Raw genomic sequence first — 24,298 nt, 5'->3', positions numbered from 1 at the left:
CCCAAGATTAAGACTTGTTTTATTTGTATTTAAAAAGTAGCATGTAAAGTAGAGCTGGAAAATGCCATAAGGACAAGTACATTAGTTTTCCATCTGGATCCCCTTTGCCTCACTCCCAGGGTATTCAGGGGAGGTGAGGGAGATGCTGAGAGGCAAAGGCCCTTTGCAAAGAGCCCTTGGTCTGCAGCCTGCCAACAGCTGGGACACTTCTACTCTTGCTCCAGAATGGCACCTTTATTTTCTTTGGTGTCTTGTTAAATATTTTGACTTTCTTAAAACTTCAAGACACTGGTCTATGGCAATCTGAAAAACAGCAAATTGACACAGCACATTCATTCTCACACTGACTTTAGGGACCACAGGACTAAAACCACAGAGTTGTTGCTACTTTCTGCCACACCCTCACTGTCTGTGAGAGGCAGTAGATGCAAACAGGACTATGCACAAACTACAGAGGAACACTTGAATAATGCCACTACCACTAGCAGTGGTAGGAGTGTTTTCTGTTTACAGCTACCATATCTTTTCTTCTGTGCTATGAAGTAATGAGCAGGAAGTTTCTGCTGCAAATCCACACATAAATCCACACAGATGTGCACACACTCACACTTGTGGGCTTGCTTCAATGCTGCATGGAGTTTCTCCTGAACTCCAGGTATTGAAGTATGTTAATACTTAAGTCAGAATCCCTACCAGCCCAATTTTTGTTATCTGTTAATTTACACTCACAAAACGAAAAATTTGATTTAGACAGCATTAAATGCTGATAAAAACAGTTTTTTCCCAAAGTACCTAAAAACATCAGTGAATTTAAACTGTCATAACAGAAGAACGTAATAAAATCTGTGAAATTTAAAAAAGCATGGAAATTAAATCCCAGATTCAATTGGCTTATTTTGTTTCTTTAGGAGGAATGAAGATCTCCAATCCTACTTTTTAAAATCCCCCACATAACTATCAACAGATCTGTCTCTACTTTTCAAAGAAGATCATTTAATGATCTAAATGAGGCAATCTATTCATAGAGAGACTGTTTAAATAATTGAAAGTCCAAAGAACACGTAAGAAAAAGCAAAATTAAGGTGCAAGCTGTGAAAGTTGCCACCAACACGATCACAAAAAAGCTTTTCCTCAGCTCCCTGCTCTAGAGCACCCAACACACATCACATGGCTGGAGAGGTTCACTGCACTTGGAGCTGGATATTCTGCCTGCACATTGTCAAATACTTCAGACCTGCTGCAGCCCTTGAAGTGGAGGTTAAGTGCTATGTAAATGCCTCTCTCGAGCATTTAGGACTTTGCTGCCCTTGGGTCTTGCACCCCAAATGCCTGAGTTTAGCCCTTTACAGGCCTGCTCCCTCCACTGCTGAACTCTTGATATTGCTCCAAACCTTCTCAGGCATGGGTCACAAATGACAGTCTTGTCAGTTCTGGCAGTGTTCTACAAAGCCTGGTGTCCTTCTTAAATCCAGCTACAGAAGTCAAGAGATTACATCACTGTTCCAGTTTATCACTATTAAAAGGAAATGTGTCAGTTCCAGCCCTTGGCATGCTTGTAAAATGCCTGAAAATGTGTCATGAAACCAGTCCCAAAGCTCATAATCCAGAAGGCAATACAGAAACCAAAGAGTTTATTTAAAAAAACCAACAAAACCAAACCACAATTTTAAGCCAATCTTGTAATTTTTGGTGCTTGGTTCATGAGTCTGGAAGCTTAATTTGGGCAGTTTTAAGTGCAGACATTGCAAATGCCCAAGCACAGACATGCTGCTTCCCCATGGATTGAAACAAACAAACAACCTTATTTGATTAGCTCTGCTGGAAGTAATATTTTAAGGGGTAAAATGATTCCATGAAGATGACACGTTGGCAATTGAAATGAGATGAATATAGTGCCTGTAAAAGTGCAATAATCCTTAATAACTAACCCAAAAGAAGCATCATCCCCAGGGATAAGACAGTAATTTACTCTCCATATTTAATTTGTTTCTAAGCCGCTTTTGAAACAAGACTGCTAAATAGTAAGTTGGCTTGTGATCCTAGACTTGACTGCTGGACTTATTATCATCATGCCATTGATTCAGCATACATTTCAACCTAAGTCACAGGATACAAAACCAGGAGGGCTAATTCCTTAAGCTTGTGAAGGAAAAAAGATTGTGAACGTGGGGTAAATTTAAAGATAGGAGCCTGTTTACCACAAGCAACGGGGAAAAGATAATATATGGTGATCACTGAGTGACTGCAGCAAACTCTGAAGAGTCCTGTGTCTGAAGACTGTCCTTCAAGACATTGCTATCCCTTGTAAATGCATGGAAGTCTTGGATTTCAATCTACATTAAAGGAGCAAGTGATAACAATGCACTTAATTAGACGGAATAGTTATTTGCAAAAAGAATGGAAAACTCTGGCTTATGACAGAATCAGCCCAACCTTAGCTCATCTCACCTACCCAACCTGTTAAAAAAATTATTTAAAATGTTTCATTTTCTTTTTCTTTAAAAAAAAACCCGACCACCACCATTCATCTACATTTCTGAATACTTCTCACTGCTGTGGTTTTATTCATTAGCTCCTGGGGCCAGAGCTGGTGTGACCAATGTGTCAGATTCAGGTTTCAGCCCTGTAACTGAAACCCTCAGAGAACAGATAAGGGTGAATCAACCACTTCAGGAACAGGAATGTGCAGATAACACAGGATGTGCATGTTCTGCAAATGTCCTTTGCAGAAACCCTACACTGGATGATTTCTCTAATGATGCACGTTGGCTATGTTTACAATACAGTCTGTGGAACAAAATGTTAGGGATTATTGATTTTTAAGAAAAGGTAGGACTACAGGGAGCTAATATGCAACAGCTACTGAAATGTTTGTCTTAAATGTGCAGCAGGCAGAGTCCTTAAACTGCTCTTATTGCAAATATCCAGGGCCTGCTCTAAAAATCTTAACAGTCTGAACCTTTTAAATGCAAATTTGTCCTATTTATCTGGTCACAACCCAGTGAGGAGAATCCAATAACTCACCAGATTAAAGAAGATACAGATTTATAAAGCAGAAGGTAATTGCAATTAACTAATATCTGGATGGCATTTAATACACATATTGTATTATTTCAATGAGATGAGACAGAATAATATTTACATTGCTATGAGCATTTTCTGTTTATAGAAATGGAATTTACAGTTCAGTAAGGTATGCAGGCGTTATAACAAGAATGAGATGAGACCATTTAAAGTCTTGTGAATTATTGATATAAATTCATTTTGTTTTGTTTCATGCACCAGCGCTTCTTGCAGTGGCACCAGAAGAGCGGTGCAGTTTATAACAGGGAAAAAAATAAGAGGAAAGAGCAAATGTGAAATGGTGCAATTTATTCACAATTGCTTTGAAATTCTATCTGAATTGTCTCATTATTATTCACGCATTAGAGGAATGGTCCAAAACGTGACAGCACGGGTAAACAGATGCAGAGCTTGGAAAAAAGGTAATCTGACTGAAGTATTCATGGCCATTATTAAACAAATGTTATATTGCTTTTGGATAAATCTGGTGATTTTATTTAATTTGACAATGTTTTCAAGACAGCAAGATAATACTGTTTGTTTCTAATGCTCTGAAATGAACAAAACAGGTGAAAATTGATGCCACATGGAATTATAATGTTTCAACAGTAGCTGGTTAGTTAAACTTCTAGATAGTTCATGAAGAATCTGCATACACTTATTAATGGACTTCTACATACAATATCAATGCTTAGAGCGCAGCAGTCCTGTTAAAATCTGCTTTCAGTGAGTCACTATGCAAGGAGAGATTGTTCTATGAAGAAAAATCTTGGATAAGTATTTGTTTGAGACTAAACAGTAAAACAGAAAGAAAATTCACAGATTTAGTACAGGAATGGTAGATAAGACTAAGAAAGCTAATATTTTGAAACTGCCTAAAAATTGCAATAAATTCTGCTGCCTACTGAAATTATTAAGCCAACAGTAAACAGGAAGAGTGGAATATCAAAACCTCATTGCATAGTGTGTCATCATTCTTTAATGAGGCATTCCTTCAACCTTTTACCTCTTAACACCTTTGGTGATCTTACATTATGTACCTGTAAGATATTCAACATTCTCTTTTAGAGATTAAACCCATAGGGAGTATGAAATCTTAGGAATGTACTGAGTCAGGTAATGATGCCAGAATTAAGCGTCGAAAAGCTTGGTTCAGGTTCAGAAGATGATTTTGAATGAATAGGTATAACTTCTACTAATTTATTTCAGAAGGGACTTCTCATATATACCCTCAAATATTTAAGACGCTTTGTACTATTTCTCAGGAATCCATATCTTCTCAAAGTGCTTTTTTTTGTTTTCACTTGAAGGCAGCATGGACTTAAAACAACACTGCAGGGAATGTACCGTTCCATAAAGCACATAAGGATGGCAGGATCCAGGAGACACAAGGCATAGAAAATTGTCAAAGATGATTAGATGGTACAACACATACTGCTCTTGAGTCATAAGTTTCATTTATGGTAACTTCTACTTCCAATAGATAGGATATTAAAAAAGGCAATAAAAATGAAGTTACATGAATAAACTTCCAAAAATGAGTGGAGTTCCACCAGTGATCGTCTCTGCGCTGGTAGAGGTAGAAGAATGGGGATGTCATGAGCAGGGCAGCAGTCACTACAACAAATGAGCCTCGATGCGGAGCCAGTGGAGTCCCTGGCGAACGTAACGAACCAGATTGGTCATACTGCTGTGCTGTGTTAAGGGCCCCATCACTGAGTCCAGCTCTACAAAGAACTCTGCAATACACAAGAAACAGAGGCGATTTTTCAGGCAATGGTACAGAAACAGAGGTGTCACCGTGATTTCCCACCCAGAGGAAGCACAGTGTAATTAGCGAGTTCTAAGGACAGCTGTGCACATGAGCACATGGTGCGTAAGAAAGAATTTAAACGACAACAATATATTGAAACAAACCAAATTAGATTATCCATGCTGGAAGTCTACCACAGGATGGAATGAGTGGCTGCCAGTAACCTTCCTTTAACTCTGATCATCTGCACTGTCAGTTTTTCAAGATTAGGTTTGCTGACTGCATGATTTAAATACCTGGCAATGAAATCTTGCATTACTTTTCCATGCTGTACTCTTTCCCAGACATGAAGGGCTAGACTGGATCTTTCCAGACTAGAGGACCTTTCTTGCTCCTTTCCCCACCCTCTAATTTCTGTTACTGACACTGCAGCACTGTCATCCCTCTGCTCATCCTGCTGCAGCTGCAGGCCCCAGAGGATGAGTGTGGGATGGGAGCTGGGGAGGAAGAGGAGAGAGACAACACAGCAGGAAAATAACTCCTTGGAGATGGGAACTTCTAGGGGGGAAGAATCCCAACCCTGGGATTCCTGGTCGGGAAGGGTTAACAGGAGGTCACTAAACAGAGAGCCCCAGTCAGGAAGCGACACACCAGTTTACTTTATGTCATGTGTTAGATGCTCTCTGGGTGAAAGACTAATCCTGTTAGGGCCAACAGACCTTTCCTAATTGCTGTCAATGGAGAACTGAATTGTGTCCTGTATTCTCCCACAGTTCTTTATGCTCGCTGGGGCACAGGCATTCCCACATATCCAACACTTACACTATATTTAGGCAAGTGGGAACCCGCTCTCAGTTAAAGCCCCTCAGAGCTCAGATAACAACCAACAATCACAGTGAGGAATGGCTGAGCCCTCACATTCTCACCCTGTCTGCAATCCAGTGCACTGAGCCAGCCAGCACTGCATTGGCTGCACTTCAAGAAAGCAGATGCTGGGTACAAAATCATTATCAGTACTTTCTTCAGCAAGTAAGTGCTGCTTTGAGGTCTTCTATCCAAGTATTGACAGCCTGACCCTGGTCAGCTTGGGAGCTACAGCAGTATCAGAGCACAAAGTGATTTGGCTGGAGGCAAGCATAATGAGAGCTCAGGGCTAGCACCAGTGCTGTTCAGATGCTGCAGCCAGCAGCTACTTTTAATCTTCCTTTCTCTGTCTTTCATTCATCTCCTCCAGTGTAAAATCAATACGTTTTGAAATGAAATAGTGCACTATCTTGCTTGAATTCTAGAGATCTCATTCCAGGCTCAAATAAACAATAATTGCTTTAAACACTGAGAATTCACCTTAAAGCCTAATTTCAGGTTAACATTTCTGGAAAAAGCTACGAGCACTGAAGCCACTTAATGAATTTATGTGTGAGAGAACAGGTCTTGCTCCCTACAGAGCTGGTAGTTTTCTGCTGTAGAGAAGAAGACCTGCTTTCTTCAGAAGCACAAAAAAAAAAAAAGATCCGATCTTGTAAAGTCAGCTGAGTGTTAGATGTTATAGATGGTGAACAACACCACTTCAGGTGATCCAACACAAACCATCCCTTGGGCTTTGGGAAACCTGCAGTTTAGTGTGGCCTGCTACAGACACAGGTTGATGCCAAACACCATCTATTCTCCCCCCACTCTCAACTCTAGGGACCAGGGGATTCCACCAGAGGTACATGGCAGTGTGTTCCTGCTTTCCTCTTCAAACCAGAGCAGCTTGGCGGGTCACAGCTCTGCTGCTCTCCCTCTTGCTATGCATTTTTATTTTAATGGCACATCTTTTGTCAGGCTGACAAAGAAAGGCTTCTGTCTGCTGCTCTGAGCCAGCTGAACATGAGTCAAGTTCAAACTGGGAGCGTGCAGGCAGACTCAGAGCAGCACAAAAGCGAAGCTGACAGCCGTGGACAAGGGGCGGCTGCACAGCTCCTCCAGCGTGGAGGAAATTCCTTGTGACTGCGTGGGCATGACCTGAGAAACACTCATGTCAGCAGCAAGACCCAGAGGTAACTGCTATTAGGCCACAGTTTTAGACCCATCTCAGGACAGATCATATTCTTATGCAAAACACACCCTGTGATTCAGAAGACAACAGAAACAATTAGAGCTGACTGCAAAAAGTCACAAAAGTGACTGAATCTGGTTGGTTTTGTTTTGTTCTGTTTTTTTTTTTTTTAAGAACTAAATTTTTATCTTATCATGGTTTCTTTGCAGGTTTGTGGGTTTTTTTGGTTTTGACATCATTCTTATTTCAACAGGAGGGAGAAAAAATCTCATTTTTAAAAGAACTGACTGCCCAAGCTCCTGAGAGAGATGCCAAATGATGACCTGGGACTCACAGCAGAGTCTGGGGTTTGCACTGTCCTGTTTGCTATCACGGGGGAGTTTTGAACCCTCAGCCCACAGGCCAGTGCAGCAGAGCTGAGACAGCTGGCAAAGGTGGACTGGAGATCACCATGGAGAAAGTGTGAGTCCTGTTCCAGCCAACCAGATAAAGGTGCTTTGAATTATTTGAGAGGTGCAGATGACATCTAGTGAAACAATTACAGTCAGTTTTCATGAAACACTGCACCATTTCTCATGTCAGTGTCTCGAATACATCCTTTTTTAAAGAGAATCCCTCATGTGGTATGATGAAGACCTGCAGAGTACCACAGAAGTTCTCATATACTTTTTGCTACACCATGAATTTTTCAAATTGCAATTTGTGTTTAAGCATTCAACTTAAATCAAGTACTTAATTAGAAATGAGGTATCTTTCCAGAAAATATATAAAGGCAGACATGCTATAGCATGTAGGAAACTCTGATCTCTCTCCAATGGTTTACAATACTTAAATGAAATTTGAAGTAACATGAACTTTGCATTCCCTGTAACGTGTCTGCAGGTTCTGAAACAAGATATGAAAGAACAGGTCACAACCTTCAATGTCTTGCTCATGTGAGAAGCCCTTATTCATGCATCCAGTCCCAGTAAAGTCAAAGGGACTGCTCATCTGAATAAAGAGTATTCCTATATGGCTTTGCAGAATTGGGTTTATTTGATCATAAATCAAAATGAGAACAAAGAAGAGAGCAGGGAGGAAAACGCAGAAAGAGAATCAGCAGGTTTTTTCTCATCCAGCTCTAGGACTGATAACAGCAGTGGCTGGGTATATTTTCTGTCTGCTGGCTGAATGCCTGAGCTATTTTGATTTAATACCAAGTAGAACATTTAACAACTCCACAACACACAGGGCTAATTACAAGATTATCACCATCTCTTCCTCCTATCAGGGCATCCTTCTGCATTCCCACTGTAACATTCTGCATTACATTTGACAGGGAATCGCTTTCACATTTTGTGAAAATGGATGCAGCTATGGAAAAAATCCAAAATGACTGCACTGCTACTAAATTAATCAATGTGAACAAAGACAAGAAGCAGTGGGGAGGACTGGACAGAACTTCTATTATTGTTCCTCATCCAGGGATGGATCATTATGACCCACCATTCAGACATAAAACTCTATAAATCTCAAGCTCAGTTTCTCTAAATCAGTGGAAATTTGCCACTGACATTAATGGGAGTAGGATCAAACTGCATACAGCAAGCACATTTGTCAGGATAAGTCGGCCATCTGAAATCTCACTATAATTTAAGAGAATGAGTTTCAACTCACGATGAGACTATTTCCTAGTTAGACTCTGTACCTCTAGTGTCAAAGGAAGCTTTCTTGGTGATTTGTGCAAGCCCAAAGCTGGAATCTGAATAATTATATTGTCATGGGGAAGTTCACAGCTAGCCAACAACAGGCCAGATTTGTCCCTTAGTAATATCTCAGTCACTCCACTATACTTGATACAATCCAGTCACAAACTGCTTGCCAAAACTCCTTTGAAATGACTGTGGTAAAGACTTACATTTTGTTGTTAGGAATTAACAAACAGATCTGCAATCCAATCGTAAGAGAGTCAAGGTCACGGCTTTCAGTGGACATCTCCTAATCGGACTCCCCACATAAACACAACATCTAATGTTTGCTTATTATCCTAGCTAGCATTTTAATAGTCTTAAACCCATTGACAGAGCAATCTGAAAATAACCTCGGTGCTCTACGAGAGGCTGAAACTGTGAACGAATTTGCAGACTTAAAAGCTCTCATCACTCGGGGCTTGCGTTCACTAAATTATTTGCCAGCTGCTCTGATAACCCCATGTTCAGCGTGTGTTACACATCCCCCTCTGTGCCTGACAAGAGAAGATACGCATTGGCTACAGCCACCAGCAAGCAGATTTGGTCTGTTTGCTCAAGCTGTCACAGTTGTGCTCTTACATGCGCTGGTTCTGGGTCCAAATCCAGAGAGCGCCGGGAAAGCTAAAGCTGGGGAGCCAAAGGGGACACAGAGAAAGCAGAGAGGGGGCACCTTTGTTCTCCTTGGTCAGCTTGTCAGCCATGTCCCAGTGCTCGTAGCTGCGCAGGACGTTGTTGGTGATGTTGACGTGGCTGGCAGCCATGTGGTGGATGCGCTGCGGGATGGTGATGGTCCCCGCCGAGGACGAGCCGGCGCTGCCCGAGCTGCTCCCAGCAGAGCTGACAGGGGACGGGCTCAGGGACATGGGCGAGGGGGTTTCTGTGCTCCTGCAAGAGGCAGAGAGAGAGTGAGTCCCCCTCACACCCTTCACTGCCGTCCTAAATGCACCTGAAAAGTTCACTCTGCGCCGCCAGTAAAGGGGGAGCGTGCAGGGATACCTCCTGACTTTATGAGAAAGGACAGCTTATCAGCTGGGAATGACTGAAAATAAAAAGGGATTTAATTCTCCCTTTAAATGAACCTGCTATTAAAAAAAAATCTATCATAAAAACAGAGCAATCTTTCAGAGAAAGAAGCATCTCATAGCTGTAATGATTTTTCTACCTGCTGCCAGAAGCTGCAATGGCAGTTAGAAAACACTCAATGTGCAATATTGGCTTATTATCAAAGTATTTTCTGCAAACCACAATGACAGTTTGCTCCAAAAACAGTCACCACGACATAGTAAAGAACAAGTCTTAAAAGCACCCTGTAGAGCAGTATTAGGACCTGAGGGTACTGCAGGATTATGAATATCTCCATAGGATTCTTAAAGGCTATGGAGATTTGTTCTAATTGCCAACCGTTCATCCACACAGTCCTGTACAGCTCAGTGTTTTAAGTTACCTACTTAGTGAGGCACTAATGTTCTAATATAGATTTTCCTTTAATTCTAACACCATCAATTAGGAATCACCTGCTGGCTGCAGGCAGTGCAGCGGTCAGCACAGCACGCTCTTGTTTAGAGCTGTGTAGTGCTGAATGCTCACAGAACAGCTATTCTCTGAAAATTTATAGGATCATGGATTTGTTCAGGTTGGAAAAGACCTTTAAGATCATCGAGTCCAACAGGTAATCCAGAACTATCAAGTCCACCAGTAGCCCATGTCCCCACGTGCCATGTCAGCATCAAGACACTTTTAATACCTCCAGGGAAGGCAACTCAACCAAGTCTCTGGGCAGCCTATTCTAGTGTTTGATGACCCTTTTGGGGAAGAAATTATTCCTAATCTCCACTCTAAACCTCCCCTGGTACAACTTGAGGCTATTGTCTCATCACTTGTTACTTGGGAGAAGTAAAAAGAGCCACCCTCCTGCCCAACTTGGTGTCAACCACAAACTGAGGGTGCCCTTGATCCCCTTCAAGATCAAGAGGGACTCAGATCATCAATAAAGACATGAAACATTACCAAGCCCTGGGGAACATCACTGGTGACCAGCCCCAGCTGGATATAATTTTATTCACCCATTTGGAAGCACTTGCCTATTCTATTTGCTGTGGAACACACTTGAGATGCAGGGCCAAGACACTCCTGGCACTCTCTGCATGAAGCAAAGAGACCAAAATTCTCCAGAGAGGGATGTTGCAACCCCTCCCTAGACATGCAGCTGTAGATGCCTCGTGCTGTGCAACAGCATCAAGCTCAGTCACTGAGCCTGATCCAAAGCCCAGGACAGAAGGGCTTGGCCTCTTGGCTTTAAAGGCCACTGTCAATGGCCCTGCCTGGGCACAGACCTGCTGACACCTGGAGGTGCTGCAGGACAGACTGACACAGCAGCACAGCCTTGGGCTGAAAGGCATTGATGGCAACAGCTTTTGCTGCGTTTTCCAGCAGTGCCCTGCTGTAACCTGTGCTCAACAACAGGCTCCTGTGATACATTCTTTTTCCAGAGCTGGATATCACATTGATTTGGCAGCTTGTAGCTTTTTACCCAGCTTATGGGTTAGAGTTTAAGCATGTCCTAATGCACAAACGCTTTATTTTTAAGTCTCAAAACATCCTGGTTACCTGACTTGCCACAGTGTCTTTATTGCACAGAAGAGCTGTACTATACTAGATTAGGTCTGGGAGCAGTTAAAAGTGATAAGTATCTGAGGAGACCAAGAGTATTTTGTTAGAGCCACTTACAACCAGCTGACGCACTTCTGCCAAATAAAGCACATTGTTCATTGGATTTACCCTGTTGTGCACAGCCATTATTACTGTGGTGAGTCTACTAAATCTCTGTATTTTGTGCTTTCTGTCGCTAGAGGTGGGAAACATTTCTGTAATGAAACCAGAGAAAATTTGTTTCATTGCCAGGATGGAACCCGGGCCAACTTTAGAGGTTCACAACCCTTTCAAACAAGTAGGCAGAAATTACAGTAAGCTTAGCTGTGATTTTTGATGGATCTGAGATCCTGACTAGACTACACTCCATGGCAATGGATAAGCTTTGCTTTGTTAAAGAAAAATACTTGAGATTACCCCCCTGTCCCCCCATCCTGCACCAGACTGCTGCTCCATCTCCAGCAATGCCATATGCTGGAAGGTGTTTGGTCGTTTTTTCTGTGGTGTGTGAATTCTCTTCCCATCTGACACAAATTTGCAGGGGATTAAGAGGAAACTGTAGAGCAATTAGCCCTGGGGAAGGCAGAGCAGAAGCTGCCAATGGCAGCACCAGGTCTGTGACAAACCTTGGAGGAACTAGGAGCCACCTGAGATAGATGGCAGCTCTGAGCCAGATGGAGAACTGTTTTCTTCTGAGACTGCACACAGAGGGGACACACAACCTGAGTGTGGACTGTGCTCTCTGTGTGCTGGGTCACAGGTGTCACAATAATGCTGCTTTAACATGGCCTTGTCACTCAGTTACTCTCACATGTCAAGTGCTTCCTGCTCTGGATAGAAGACAGAGATGTGCACTTTCAGAGCTTTCCTTCCTTATCTCCAAAGTTAGTGGGAACAGGCTGATCAGCTGGGTGTTATGTTAGAAGTGATGCTGACCTGAAGGCTGGGTTTCTGCTGCCTACTTTGTGGCCAGACAGGAATTTTCTCCTCCAGTCAAAACCCACTTATTCTCAATCCTGGACACCTAATAGCTCCTTTAATTAGCAAGGGAGATGTCATCACCTGCAGCACACACACTTCATAGGGGTCTATTATAGGACAGGAATAAAAGGATAACTTCTGCTCCACGAAATGTTTATGCACAAGCCCCTTCTTGAGGAACAAAAGAGATGTTATGCTCCAGTGGTCTATTTGATCACTAAAACTTTATGTTAACATTTATGTATTTTTATTACAATACAAGGTTTCACTGACACTTCAATGCCTGGAAAAACTGGCACATAATGAGTTATTTAATTTAGTAGTTGCCTAAAATATCTTTTCAATTTTTATTTAAAGTGATTTCTTATTTCATCACTTTAGCTTGTGCTACAATCTATACTTTAATAGCTCTATATATACATATGCAAAAAACCTGAGTATTTGGGGTGTGTATATATACATATCTATACTTCAAAATATTTTGAATTATTTGAGGCAATATTTCACTTTAAGCAAAATGTTGGAATTTTTGCTTTTGCACTGATTGAGAACAAAGTCTTTTTGAAAACTTCAGTTCTCTGTGTGCTAAACCTCAACCCTTCCTTCTTTGTTTCCCTGGTGTGTCTAATAGCCATTTCTTCTTCTGAACCACCAGATAGAGACAATTAAGAGTAATCACTTTCACCTAGAATTCAGCCTACTCAAATAAGGATGGAAAAAAAGGTGAAGTCCTTCACCTTTGTCTTACTTGTGTCTGGATGTGTGACCAGGACAAAGAAGCAGGAGAAATGTGTGTCAGCTGGCAATAGCCATTGCAAGATAAAGGCAAGGATGCACCTCCTCTGATCATGACTGCATTACCCTGACTTCATATCTGAGGTGAGGGTGTTTTAACGTTAATATGAAGCCACTGATAATTGGCTGACTAAGTGCCTTCACATTTTCACCACTATTATACCTTCAGTTTTATTAAACAGCACTTACCATATATCAATGAAATATTCATTGGTCTTTCATTGCTGAACGAATCATTGAAAAATCATTGCAATGAAGGTTAACTTTACTTTGGCTTCTTAAAGTGTCATGGTACTTGCCAGCTAATTAACTGATATCTTTATGGCCTTCATTTGGCTTGAGAAGTAAACTGTCAAAGAATTCAGCACAGACCCACCATGTCTGATTTTAGACTTCAACTTAAGGAGGCTTTGCAGGGATGAAGGTGTGATTCAGCTCTTCCTTCCTACCCACACTGGATGGCTCACAGGGGGATCTGACTTAGTCCAGTGGGAGCCCCTTGCCCCACAAGCCAAGGCAGCTGTATGATCAATTCTGTAGCCCAGAACAGTTTATACATTATACAAGTTTGAAATATACCTGCAGCTCCCAAAACACTGATCCCCATGACCTGACCTTTGCCTTTGAAGGCAGAAAAACACTTCCCCTCCCCTTGGAACTACTTGTTCCCAGACAGAAGGACTCAGGAGAAAATACTCACTTTCCATTGCCGCCCCAAGGGGAGGGGGCCTGTGAGGCTTTTGAAGAGTTCTGTAAGTACAAAACCAAAATGTAAATACAGGTGATGCAAGCACATGAATACTGATGACACAAAGCTCAATATTCCCCCTTTTCATTGCAAGAGCTACAGTGCATGGAGCAGAAAAGCTCTGCACATTGGTCCCATAATTAAGTGGCTGGTGGATGATTGGTAAGTTCCAACCAGTAGCTTGAAAATAATTTGATAAAAGAGAGAATAAATTCCAGTAAAAGCAGATGTAGGTCACAAAGAAGTGGTTTAATTACCACTGAAACTTATTCTACAAAGTAAGTTCTTCAGAGTGAAGACAACTGCTTATCTTTAGAGGGACCTTCAGTATTTTAATAAGAAATAAAAATAATTTGGCTTGATGCTTTAATGAAGTTGATCCCTCCCAAGTTGCTTAGGGAAGGTGGCTTGGGATTAAGACTATAGTATAAATAAAATTTTTAGTAAGGATCTGCTTGAATGCTTTTGTTTTTATATATTTTAGTTGCACAAATTGACTTTCCTTACCTGCTTACTCATTCTGCCTTTCACGTCTGTGTAGCACCTTGTAAAACCCTGTACAAAAAGATTGCCGAGCAACAATAAAGCCCAGGTCTTTCCAGCCCTGCTCAGCCTGACTGGTATCTTAGTTCCCATACAAAGTGGCAGTATCAGGGCTGAGGCTATCTGTGTGTGCCCTCTGAAAACAATCACTCAGCTCCCTTGCTGAGAAGTCAGCAAGCACTGTGAAAATTCAATCAAGTTTTACAAGTTCTCTGCAAAGTATTACCCGCAGTATTGCAGCCCTCATCTGGTTACTGTAATCACTATTTTGCATGGGAGGCACAGAGATTCAGTGGAGCACAGACAGCACCCTTGGTTCTAAACCACAGCTCACAGCCCAACATTTCTGACTGAAGCAGAAAACATTGTCCAAACCACAGCCCTGGCCTGGCCATTCCTGCACAGCAGCCACTGCTTGTCACAGAGGATGTGAGCATCACCTGGGGTGTTTCACAGCACAGAGCATATGGAGCAAAGAGTGACATAAACTGCCCTGGAAACTCTTCAGAAATGGAGAAGAAGCTTTTATTGTTAATTTCTCCTGTCTGGGGATTGCTCCCAACAGTACCTGCAGACAAATAACAGCTCTGTCAAGATTAAGACTAGATCTCAATTGGAAGCAGTTATTTGATAATGAAAAATGTTTAGCAAAACTATTTCAATAGCTACTGGCAACACGTTTTAAAAAACATGAAAATCTTTCTCAAACTTTCAGAGGAAATACATCACAGGATGTCACTTTTTGTGATCATAAAAAGTCTGATTTCAGTTTTAAAAAAAATTATCACTTTAGTGGTGTTTTATTCCAAGTTGCTTCTAAATTTCAAAATTGCTTTCATGATTAAATGGCTATTTTCTGTTTTGAAATGTTAAAAGTATCATTTTGAAGCTTTTAATTGGAAATTAATCAGAACCAGTTCTATCCACAAACGGTTTCAATTTGGACAAAGTGGCATTTGTGAGGAAAAATATAAAGAACAATTTAGCTGAAAAAATCCTCCCCAGCTCTGCTGTAAACAGTGGGCTGCTTTTCACAGTTAAAATTGTGTAAAAGTTTGAATAACAACTCTATTCAAACAGTTAATCTGTTTCATTTGTATTACAGATTCTTGCTAGTGAACACAGAGTACATGGTGCAGCAATACAAAACTAACACACAGTTAATAGCTCCCATTCTTTTCTTTTCTCCTCCTGTGCCTTTATTACAGAAAGAACCTGAACATATAATCTGTACACACTCAAACACTGCTTCTAGCAAGTGAGTTACAGTGCCCACAGCACACACACTGTAACATTAACTGAAACACTTAGCCTCAACTGCATGCCTATGCCTAGCATTCCTGATTCCTCTATTTTATTGCGTTTTTATTTTTTTCTATTATTTTAATTTACATTAAATGACATTTTCTGATGCTGGGAGTGGTAAATATGTTCTTTATCTTACCTACTTGCACAGCTAGAGAAAATAAAGTGGCTTTAAGGCAAGAGAATCTCCCCTGCTTCTGCCTTTTTTTTTTTTTTTTAAAGAAATCATTACTTTCTGCAGAAAAGGTTTATTTGTCTAATAATCCTTTTTTTAAGATACAATCTACATTCATCCTGGATAAAATCTGAAGTGGCTGTAATACATTTCATGAAAATGCTGAGGTTCCAAATGTGTGTAGCTCAAATTTAATTTGTTGTGCAAATCCCTGACTGAAAACTCCATGGGCACAACAGAGGCACTCTTTATGGTACAGGAGAGTCTCCATTTAAGCACAAGATTAGGACTAACATTACTGAAGTTGCACAGAGACACACATAGGGGACACATGGGTAGCCAGGACTGTGGCTGCTGCCATCTCAGAGCTGGAGTTTTACAGCAGAAGGACCATTTTATCACCATTTACATGAAAACATGAAAACTGCAGTGTTAGAGGTTTTTACTGGTTTGCAGTACCAATATGTCAAAGCCTTGAACAAATTCACAGAGGCTGAAAACACCAACAAAAAAAGACTGATGGGCTGACAAGCCAGTATAATTACATAATTATAGAATAATATGTAGTAATAAAGTAAAAGAATTAATGTATGCTTCAAACAGCATTAACCAGTGAAATATAAATATCAAAACCTCACAGCTGAAGAAAGATTCTATTTTTCTCAATCTAGGAACAGTGAGGAATTGTCATTCTTACTGGGTAAAATGAAACATCCCCAAGTCATGACCATTGGATCTCCACTCAATTTAAGGTAAAGGCAAACCTTCAAGATGCAGATAAGGTAATTTGAAGTTCCTCAAGAATAAAAGGAGAAATCTCTGAAACTACAATAAGCTACAGGAAATCTCACTGAATCTAAAACCTAAACTTAACTAACTACAGCCCAAATAATTGCTTTATTATGGTTCATTAGGGGTCAGTTCATAATCACTTGCACATTGAAACCTTGAAAGAACAGAAACTTGCATAAACATTACATGCTGTTGAAAATAATGTTATTTTTGTAGAATTACTGAGTATGGTCCTTTGAATCAAGTGACTAATCCAAAAATCCCCCAAATCACTTCTGTCCCCATTCCCTGGCAGCAATCCTGCCTGAATTTCCCAGGGGAGAGGTTAAATGTGGGACTTTTAAGTCATGCAGTATACTTGTGAGAGCTCTCAGTGTTGGTATGAATTTCATTTCATATCAATAAATTAAACAGAATAAAGATTACCTTAAAATATTCCATCAGAGATCTGGAGTACTTCATAGCATGGTCCTTCTTTAGTTTAAACATTCTCAAGTAGAGAAGTGATAAGCATCGGTAGCTGTGGTAATTAGGAAAGGATTATGTTAATTCCATTGCTTAATGAAACCTATAAACTGTAAAAAAAAAAGAAAGCTGACCTATATTTTGCAGTTTCTGTTCTAAGGTTACATTTTGAAACATAAGCAAATGGAGGAAAAAAAAAAAAAGTGGTCAAAAGCATTAAAATCCCATCTTGATAAGAGTATAAATTAGAAGAATAAATGTTTAGTCAGCTGCTGAAGAAATCCATTAGTTATCCTTTAATAGTTTAATGGAAAACAAGAATAATGATCTTCTGTAAGCTGCTTAAGTAATTCAGTACTTTTAAAGTCCTCCTTAAGATTTTAGCTGCTTCTCTCATTGTCGCAAAGGGACTTACCATAAAACTGCTAATTTCTTGTCCCCTTCTGTGGCAGAAGAGCCTGTGAAATTCTTGAGTCTCATTGCATACCTTGTCAGAAAGGTGAGAGATAAGAAATTGAGAGTTAAGATGTTTCCAAAAGTAATCAGATATTCTTCTCCAACTGCAACAGTTATTGGTCACAGTGTTCTGTAATTAAGAGCTCAATGTAAAACTCAACAGAAAGCATCACTTAAAATCTGGAGGCCTTAAGCAAATCACCAACCAATTTTTTGGGCCAACAAGGTGACCTGTTCTTGGCAATATTAATGATATTATATCCAGCCAGCTAGGCTGAGTCCTGCAAACATTTGGGATGAGTGTTGAACAGAAGCATAAGATCTTGGCCCTATAGGTACTGAAGCGTAAAGTAATTTATAATAATGTTTTACATATAATACTTTGGACTTGAATAATATCTTCAAAATTGCTCTCATAAATATATTTTATATAGAAAATGGTTTTACATACAGGAAAGGTCACGTTCACAGCTTTTTTCATTCTTGGGCTCATTAATTTATGAATCTTGTGTACTTGGTCTTCCCTCTCTATTTAATTGCTGCTGTCCAGCATTTGGATGATCAAGGATTGAGTATTCCTATTTCCTCTGTCTTTTTTTTCCCTTTAACTGAGCACACTCCATTCTATGCATTAGTCTCTTGAAAATCAATTCATCGCATAAAATCATTGTTCTGAGCCGTAATGCAATTTCACAGGTACTTGTGTTAGAATAAGTAATAGGGTTCAGCCTTGCGTAAGAAAGTTTTAAGGTATCCAGGCAGTCCTGATGAGTTCCCATTTACAAGGAGGTAATGGAGTGCAGGCAGCTGAGCTGCTCTCCCCTGCCTTGCTCCCACCAGCTGCAGCTGCACCACCCCAGTGGAGTGCTTCCTCCACATCCTGTCCCACCTGCTCTTGGGTATTGGGGTTCTAGTCAGACTGGATGAATGTGATCAAACACAAAGATCTGTGTCTCTTTGGGATTTCAGCATTACCATTAAATTAAAACACATTTGACAGTCAGATCTCTGATAGTCCCAATCTCTTTGATGCTCCACTTGCTTTCACAAATAGGTGTCTGATGCAGATAGTCAGGGCAGACACAGCTAAGTGCAAAAGGGGAAAATTGTGCTTCTGATGAAGGAGGAGCAGAAGTGAGAAAAATCTCCCTCTGTTTGTTATCTCACAGTAAAAACCTATGTTAATACTAGCAGCTACACTGAGAAAGCGTTGTGTGCACAGTCACATACTTTGTCTGTACATCCAGCACCCACTGCAGCCCACAAGAATTGTGTCTTTGTCCATGGAGCTTTACTGAGCCTGTACCAGCCTGCTCCTCAGCTGGGCAATCACCTTTTGTCCATGTCTGACCCCTGACAGCCAATAAATGCACAAATCAGTCTCACTGGCTGCTACGAGATGCTGCAAGCGACAGGTGGTGAATTAAACTCTGCTTTTGGTGGTAGGTGGTGGAATTACACCTGACTTAAGCCATTTATATTCTGGAGATCTACTATAACATATTCTCCAGATTCTCCCACAGCCAAAAGCAGTTCCAGAAGCAGTTCAGGTGCTGCTTCCATGCCAAGGTCTACCTGTCCCACAGCCTGCAGCAGGACTGTGCCAGGAGCAGCACAGCAGGGCTGTTGATGCTGAGGAGTGCTAGCCACCCCAGGGTAAGCCGTGCCCTCACCTGACACCCTGCAGGTCCTGCCCTTTTGTGAGCCCCTCCTGGAGCTGCCATTCCCTGATTTAAGAGATTCACATGTTGTGGGTGAACAAAAAGCTTCTCTCTGAACAGAGAGACTGCTGAACTGAGGAGCAACGATTACAAGTGGGCTGTGTGGTTTTCTTAAAAACCAAAATAAATGCGGGCTCCTATGAAGAAGGGCTTCCTTCTTGAAAGAATATTTATTTAAATACAATTTATTCTGCCATGCAGCTGCAGCTGTGTAGTTCAGGACATGCTGTCAGACTGCAGGATGATTTGGGCACAGCAGAGCAGAGGCAGGTGGCTCCTTTTCTACGTCCTCTGCTCTCCAGGGTTTAACATGGATCTAGTGTTGAGTGAACATAATTTTTTTCTTGAGTGATTTCTTTAGATTTTTTTCTTCCCTTTATGAAGTGTAGAATGTAAAACCCATGTTTTTAAATATTTAACAGGCATATTATTTACCTGAGAGTAAGAGCTTAAGATTTGATACATTTTATTATGCAAATACCTACTTATTCAAAATGTAAAACATGCATTATCTTGGCAGTCCCTAATAGCTAATCTGGCATGTTAAAAAAAACGCCGTTGACATATTAGAAACCAAATATTTAGGGCTTGATTTGCCTCTTTTTCTTTCACTTCTGCAAACTGCCAGTAATTACACTGACATTAACAAGGATATTCCCAGCACACACTATGGAAAGCAAAGGTGCATCACAGTGAAGAGAAAAAATCCTGTGGTTCTACTTACAGGTAAATTTAATCCTTCTTGATTTCACTTTGATAATTTGCTCAAGTAAAGCAAACTTAGTTACTCAGGAGATTATTATTTCTATGGACCTCAGACTATGAAACAGCTATAAGGAGCAGTAGCAGATTTTAGAATAATAATTCAGACATTTTATTAGTATGTAAAGACTCTCTTATCCATATTCTAGCCTATGAGTCTACAAAACTGTATTAAAATTAACTCAGCTGGTGCACATTCCTGTAACATTAAAAATATACTGTTTTCAAGACAATATATGCAGAAGCCACCTCTCTGGCTATGATCTTATATCCCAAGTTTCAGCTTTTCTCTTTTTTAACAGCCAAGTTATAAACCTCTAAAACAAGGGTTTTTAATAGAAATCCTGATAGACTCCCTTTAATGTTTTGAATTATAAAACTACACCTTTTAAAAGACAAGTGTCATTGCCAAACAGTGAAATTACTATACTTTACTTCCACCCACTACATTTCAATTTTAATTTTATGAATATTGCAAATTATAACACTCACATTATAACCTCTAAAGGGGATAATTTATAAAAGCAGTGTCCATCAATTATAAATTTTCCATGACATTAATAAAATGGCAAGAACTAATTATGATGACTTCTGAGATGAAGATGCCTTGGACAAATCATTAATACGTTGAAATGGTATTTTTTAAAACATAGCAGGTTCTAATTATGACTGAAATGAGATGATGAAAATGATCACAGAAAGGACATTAACCTGATGAGTTCCACAGTCTCTGAGTACATGGTGTATGGAGATTTAGCTTCTAATGGATCTCGCTCCATAGCGTTCCCGCACTCGATGAAGGAGAGGGCAGCATCAGCATAATTCACTGCTTTGCCGAACTTCTCCAGCTGAAATGGGAAGGACACTGTCAGGAAAATCCTTCAGCTTGGATTTCTAGGTGGGCAGATTATTTTTCAAAGCAACACTAGCTTTAGGATGAAAGCAAAGTGACACTGGTGGTGAGGAAGGAATTCATACAGTAATTAAGACAGGAACTATGATTTTACCAAATCTTTTCAGGGTGGTATGTGGCTGAATGCTCCACAGAGGAAAGTCAGTGTATGCCCACTGACATCAGGGATTTACACAGGCAGGAAAGGGAACTAAGCATGTTTGTGCACATCCATACTGCTCCTTGACAGATGAATAAAGTTTGAATGTCACTATGCAAGGGTTAAGTATGCTCCATGCCACTTGGCTGATGCCATGTTCTGTGCTAAGTGTTGATCAAAAAAAAAAATCACATCACTTATATGATGAGTAAAAGAGCAGGAAAAAAAAGGGAGACAATATAGCACTGCTTAATATTTCATTTTACTAGGATTTTATTGCAAAAGGTTTTAGCCCTCATAATGGTTGTGATTAAACTGACTTAGACATACTGATTTCTTTTTTTATGTGTAATGAATATTATATATGACATTTTTATAGTACGCACTTTATAATAGTATTTAACATTTTCAGTTTTTGATAGCTGAATGTAAGAATTCTACTAATGTGGCATTTGATATAGGGGATCCAATATATTTTAAATAATTTAAAAATGTCTTTCTATGTCTCTATCAACATATTTTTGATGCATCTGCCTATGTTTCCATTCACAAAACAGAAGCCTGTTCTAACAACAGACAAAGCATAACATTTACTGTTGGTCCAAGGCAACAGTACACTTGTCTTTGTGGCTCCTGCTAAGCCATAACTGGTTCTCTCTGCCCACCTTTCATTTCAAGTACTGCTCTTGTGCATTGATTACATACAGAGCCTTTGTATAATTGATAGGCATTAACTGAATGAGCAGAAAAAGGGAAATGTTTCTGACTGCTCTCTCTCTATTCCAGTGACTGCTTCTCAGCATATTCTTCAAATTCCTTTTTTCACTTTGAAAGAATTTCCATTCTTTTTGGAAGACAAAAAGTCTTCCAAAGATGACTTTTCATGGTACAGAAAAAAGAATCTGGCTGCAAGCAGATTTAGTAGAGACACAGAATTTGAGCCAGGAACGGGATCTGATTCTCTGAAGAAGGTGGAATCATTCCAGCTCGTCACATCTCAGACAGGCACACAGTGAGGTCTCCAAGATCTCTTCCATATGGTACAGCCAGTTGCCACTGCAGCAGCCCACCCAAATTAGCTGATCCCTTCCTGCAGCCCCAGACAAGGAGAGGTTTCCACGGGGTCGCTCCCGTAAGACATGAAACGTCCTGCCCTTCACCAGAAATCTATTTTCTCTACAAGCTCAGGAACACTGCTGCCACAAATCTCATTAACATTTGCTGACACATTTTGAGGTCACATGCATTATCTTTCTAGCCACTGCAACACATCTTTCAATGCTGCCTGTGCTCTGTCATGTCAGCACCGAGTAACCAGCAGCAATTGTTTCCATAGGACAAGTAACACTACGGGATTGCACACCAAATGTGTTATATGGAGATCATTTGTGTGCAGCTGCATTGGGTGGGAAAAAAAAAAAAGACTTGAGATCTAAATAGCAGAAGGAAAAAGCAGATACTTTGTTCATGGATATTTATGCCTGCCAACAAGTTGATCACAGTGGATGGCCTCACATTGGGGCACTCGGGGTGTCAAACTGTGTGTGGCAGGCAGGACCTGCCTGCAGGCAGCAGTGGGAATGGACTGTGCCTGCTCCTCCTAGTGCTGCTTGAGAAACACCCTGATCCTGCAGGCACAGGTGGGAGCACAGAGAAGGACCAGCACCTTGTGAGTGTGTCTGGCTGCAGAGGGAGATGAATTGTGGAGCGTGTTGAGATCATCGGGAGAGTGTTGAGATCATTGGGGCCTGAGCCTGTAAATATTTGCTAGCACGGAGCAGGTAGCCCTGTGCCAGCACCATGTGTGCTTTGTTTAAAGGTCAGCCAGCTGTGGGAGGTGTTGTGAGCCTGCAGAGCCAGGCTGTGGCTGGATGTGCCCTGCTGAGCTGGCTGGAAGCCATCAAGCCGCCTCCTGCAAACGGGCAGGCTGGGAGGGATGACTGTCACCTTGCTGACAGCCATAACAGGTGCCAAAACCCTGAACCCACCTCACACAGAAAACACACTTGGAAACACTGTGCCCCAAGCCAAAAGGGAGCCTGGAGAGCTGAAGCAGACAGCTTGAAATGTCATTCCTCCTTCAGCTCACTGACAGCAGAGGGAGAGACTTTGTTTGGCTAGTTTGCTTTTTAAAAACATAGCATGAAATTGCTTTGGGGATTTTTAAAAATTTTTTCTTTTTATTTCTAAGTGCAAAATCCCTAATGGGTAATGATAGAATATACATGTAAAAACCCCAGAAATTATAAAGCTGAGAGGTGAATAATCACCCAGCTCTTTGAGGGGCAAAGTGGATGGCCACTCTCCATTTCAGACCTCAGTTAAATTAAGTAGAGGAGTCAAGTTCCACTAAGTCTTCCTGAATGAGCCACTGTTCTGTACCCTATGTAGCACACAGGAGGCAATATCCTTTCCTACAAAGGAGACGTTTATTAAGGACATTTCAGAACTGGCAATAGCTTGTATAGGACAAACCATGGTAGAAAACAATCTGTCAGTTTATGTAGTTTTATGAAAATCCAAACACTTGGCAAAATTAGGGCCATCTTACTGGAATTTCCTCTGGGGTACAGCAAGCAAAAAAGCTTTCCCAGCATTGAACTACCTCACTACCAGATTTTTTTGGGAATAAGTGTGTTGAGACTTTCTTTATCAGGCTAAAACCACGCAATAAAAATGAATGTAGCACATAAAAATGAATTGTTTCAGATTTTAAACAATCAGATTGGAAATATCAAACAGTTTTACCACATGATAATAGGGTGTGAGGTGATTTGCCTGTCTTTCTGCTATGAAATATTTCATCACTTCTGTTTTAGGCTCAAAATGAATAGAAAAACAAATTTCAAGTACACATCAACTTTCATAAAACCATCTTACATACTTTATAAACAGCATGATTGTTGCTCCCCCTTGGAAGAAACACCAGCTATTCTAAGTAGCTTTCTTTTGGGAACAAATACTTAAAAGTTAGGAATGGCATTCAGGGTTTAACTTGTGCACATTGTGTTTATGGAGCACAAACTGAAGCACTGTTTCGTCAGTAGCAGAGTTCCTCTTGGTTTGAGAGGCTTTAGGTCTTGTGCAATAATGTTCATTTTTTTAACACTGAGTTCCACAGTGGAAAGAGACAAAAAAATGTGTGATAACCTACCAGTGCATCTGCTTTATGCTTCAGCTTCTTAGCCTCTTGCATGTAATAATCTGCATTGTGCAGCCTAAAGAGACAAAATCAATTAATTCAAGTCTTTGCTTTCATATAGTTGGACA

General features: G+C 40.6%; 1 protein-coding gene across 3 annotated transcripts in view; it reads right to left on the bottom strand.

Annotated features, from left to right (window-relative positions):
* Positions 1-3,435: 3,435 nt before the first annotated feature.
* Positions 3,436-24,298, bottom strand: part of AFF2 (ALF transcription elongation factor 2) — a 323,813-nt gene continuing 302,950 nt past the window's right edge. For 2 of the 3 annotated variants that reach the window (XM_084213128.1, XM_084213129.1), the window contains exons 15-22: positions 24,183-24,246; positions 20,688-20,824; positions 17,453-17,524; positions 16,999-17,092; positions 14,265-14,312; positions 13,710-13,759; positions 9,255-9,469; positions 3,436-4,802 (exon numbers count right to left, since the gene is read on the bottom strand). In XM_084213128.1, coding sequence (XP_084069254.1) covers positions 4,681-4,802; positions 9,255-9,469; positions 13,710-13,759; positions 14,265-14,312; positions 16,999-17,092; positions 17,453-17,524; positions 20,688-20,824; positions 24,183-24,246 — 802 coding nt within the window. In that variant the 3' untranslated portion in view covers positions 3,436-4,680. The remainder of the gene's footprint in view (positions 4,803-9,254; positions 9,470-13,709; positions 13,760-14,264; positions 14,313-16,998; positions 17,093-17,452; positions 17,525-20,687; positions 20,825-24,182; positions 24,247-24,298) is intronic. The other variant, XM_084213130.1, reaches the window with a different exon arrangement.

The sequence above is a fragment of the Fringilla coelebs genome (assembly GCF_963513975.1).
Source record: "Fringilla coelebs genome assembly, chromosome: 11".
In the NCBI taxonomy this organism is placed as follows: domain Eukaryota; kingdom Metazoa; phylum Chordata; class Aves; order Passeriformes; family Fringillidae; genus Fringilla; species Fringilla coelebs.
This window is presented reverse-complemented; position numbering and strand designations above follow the sequence as displayed.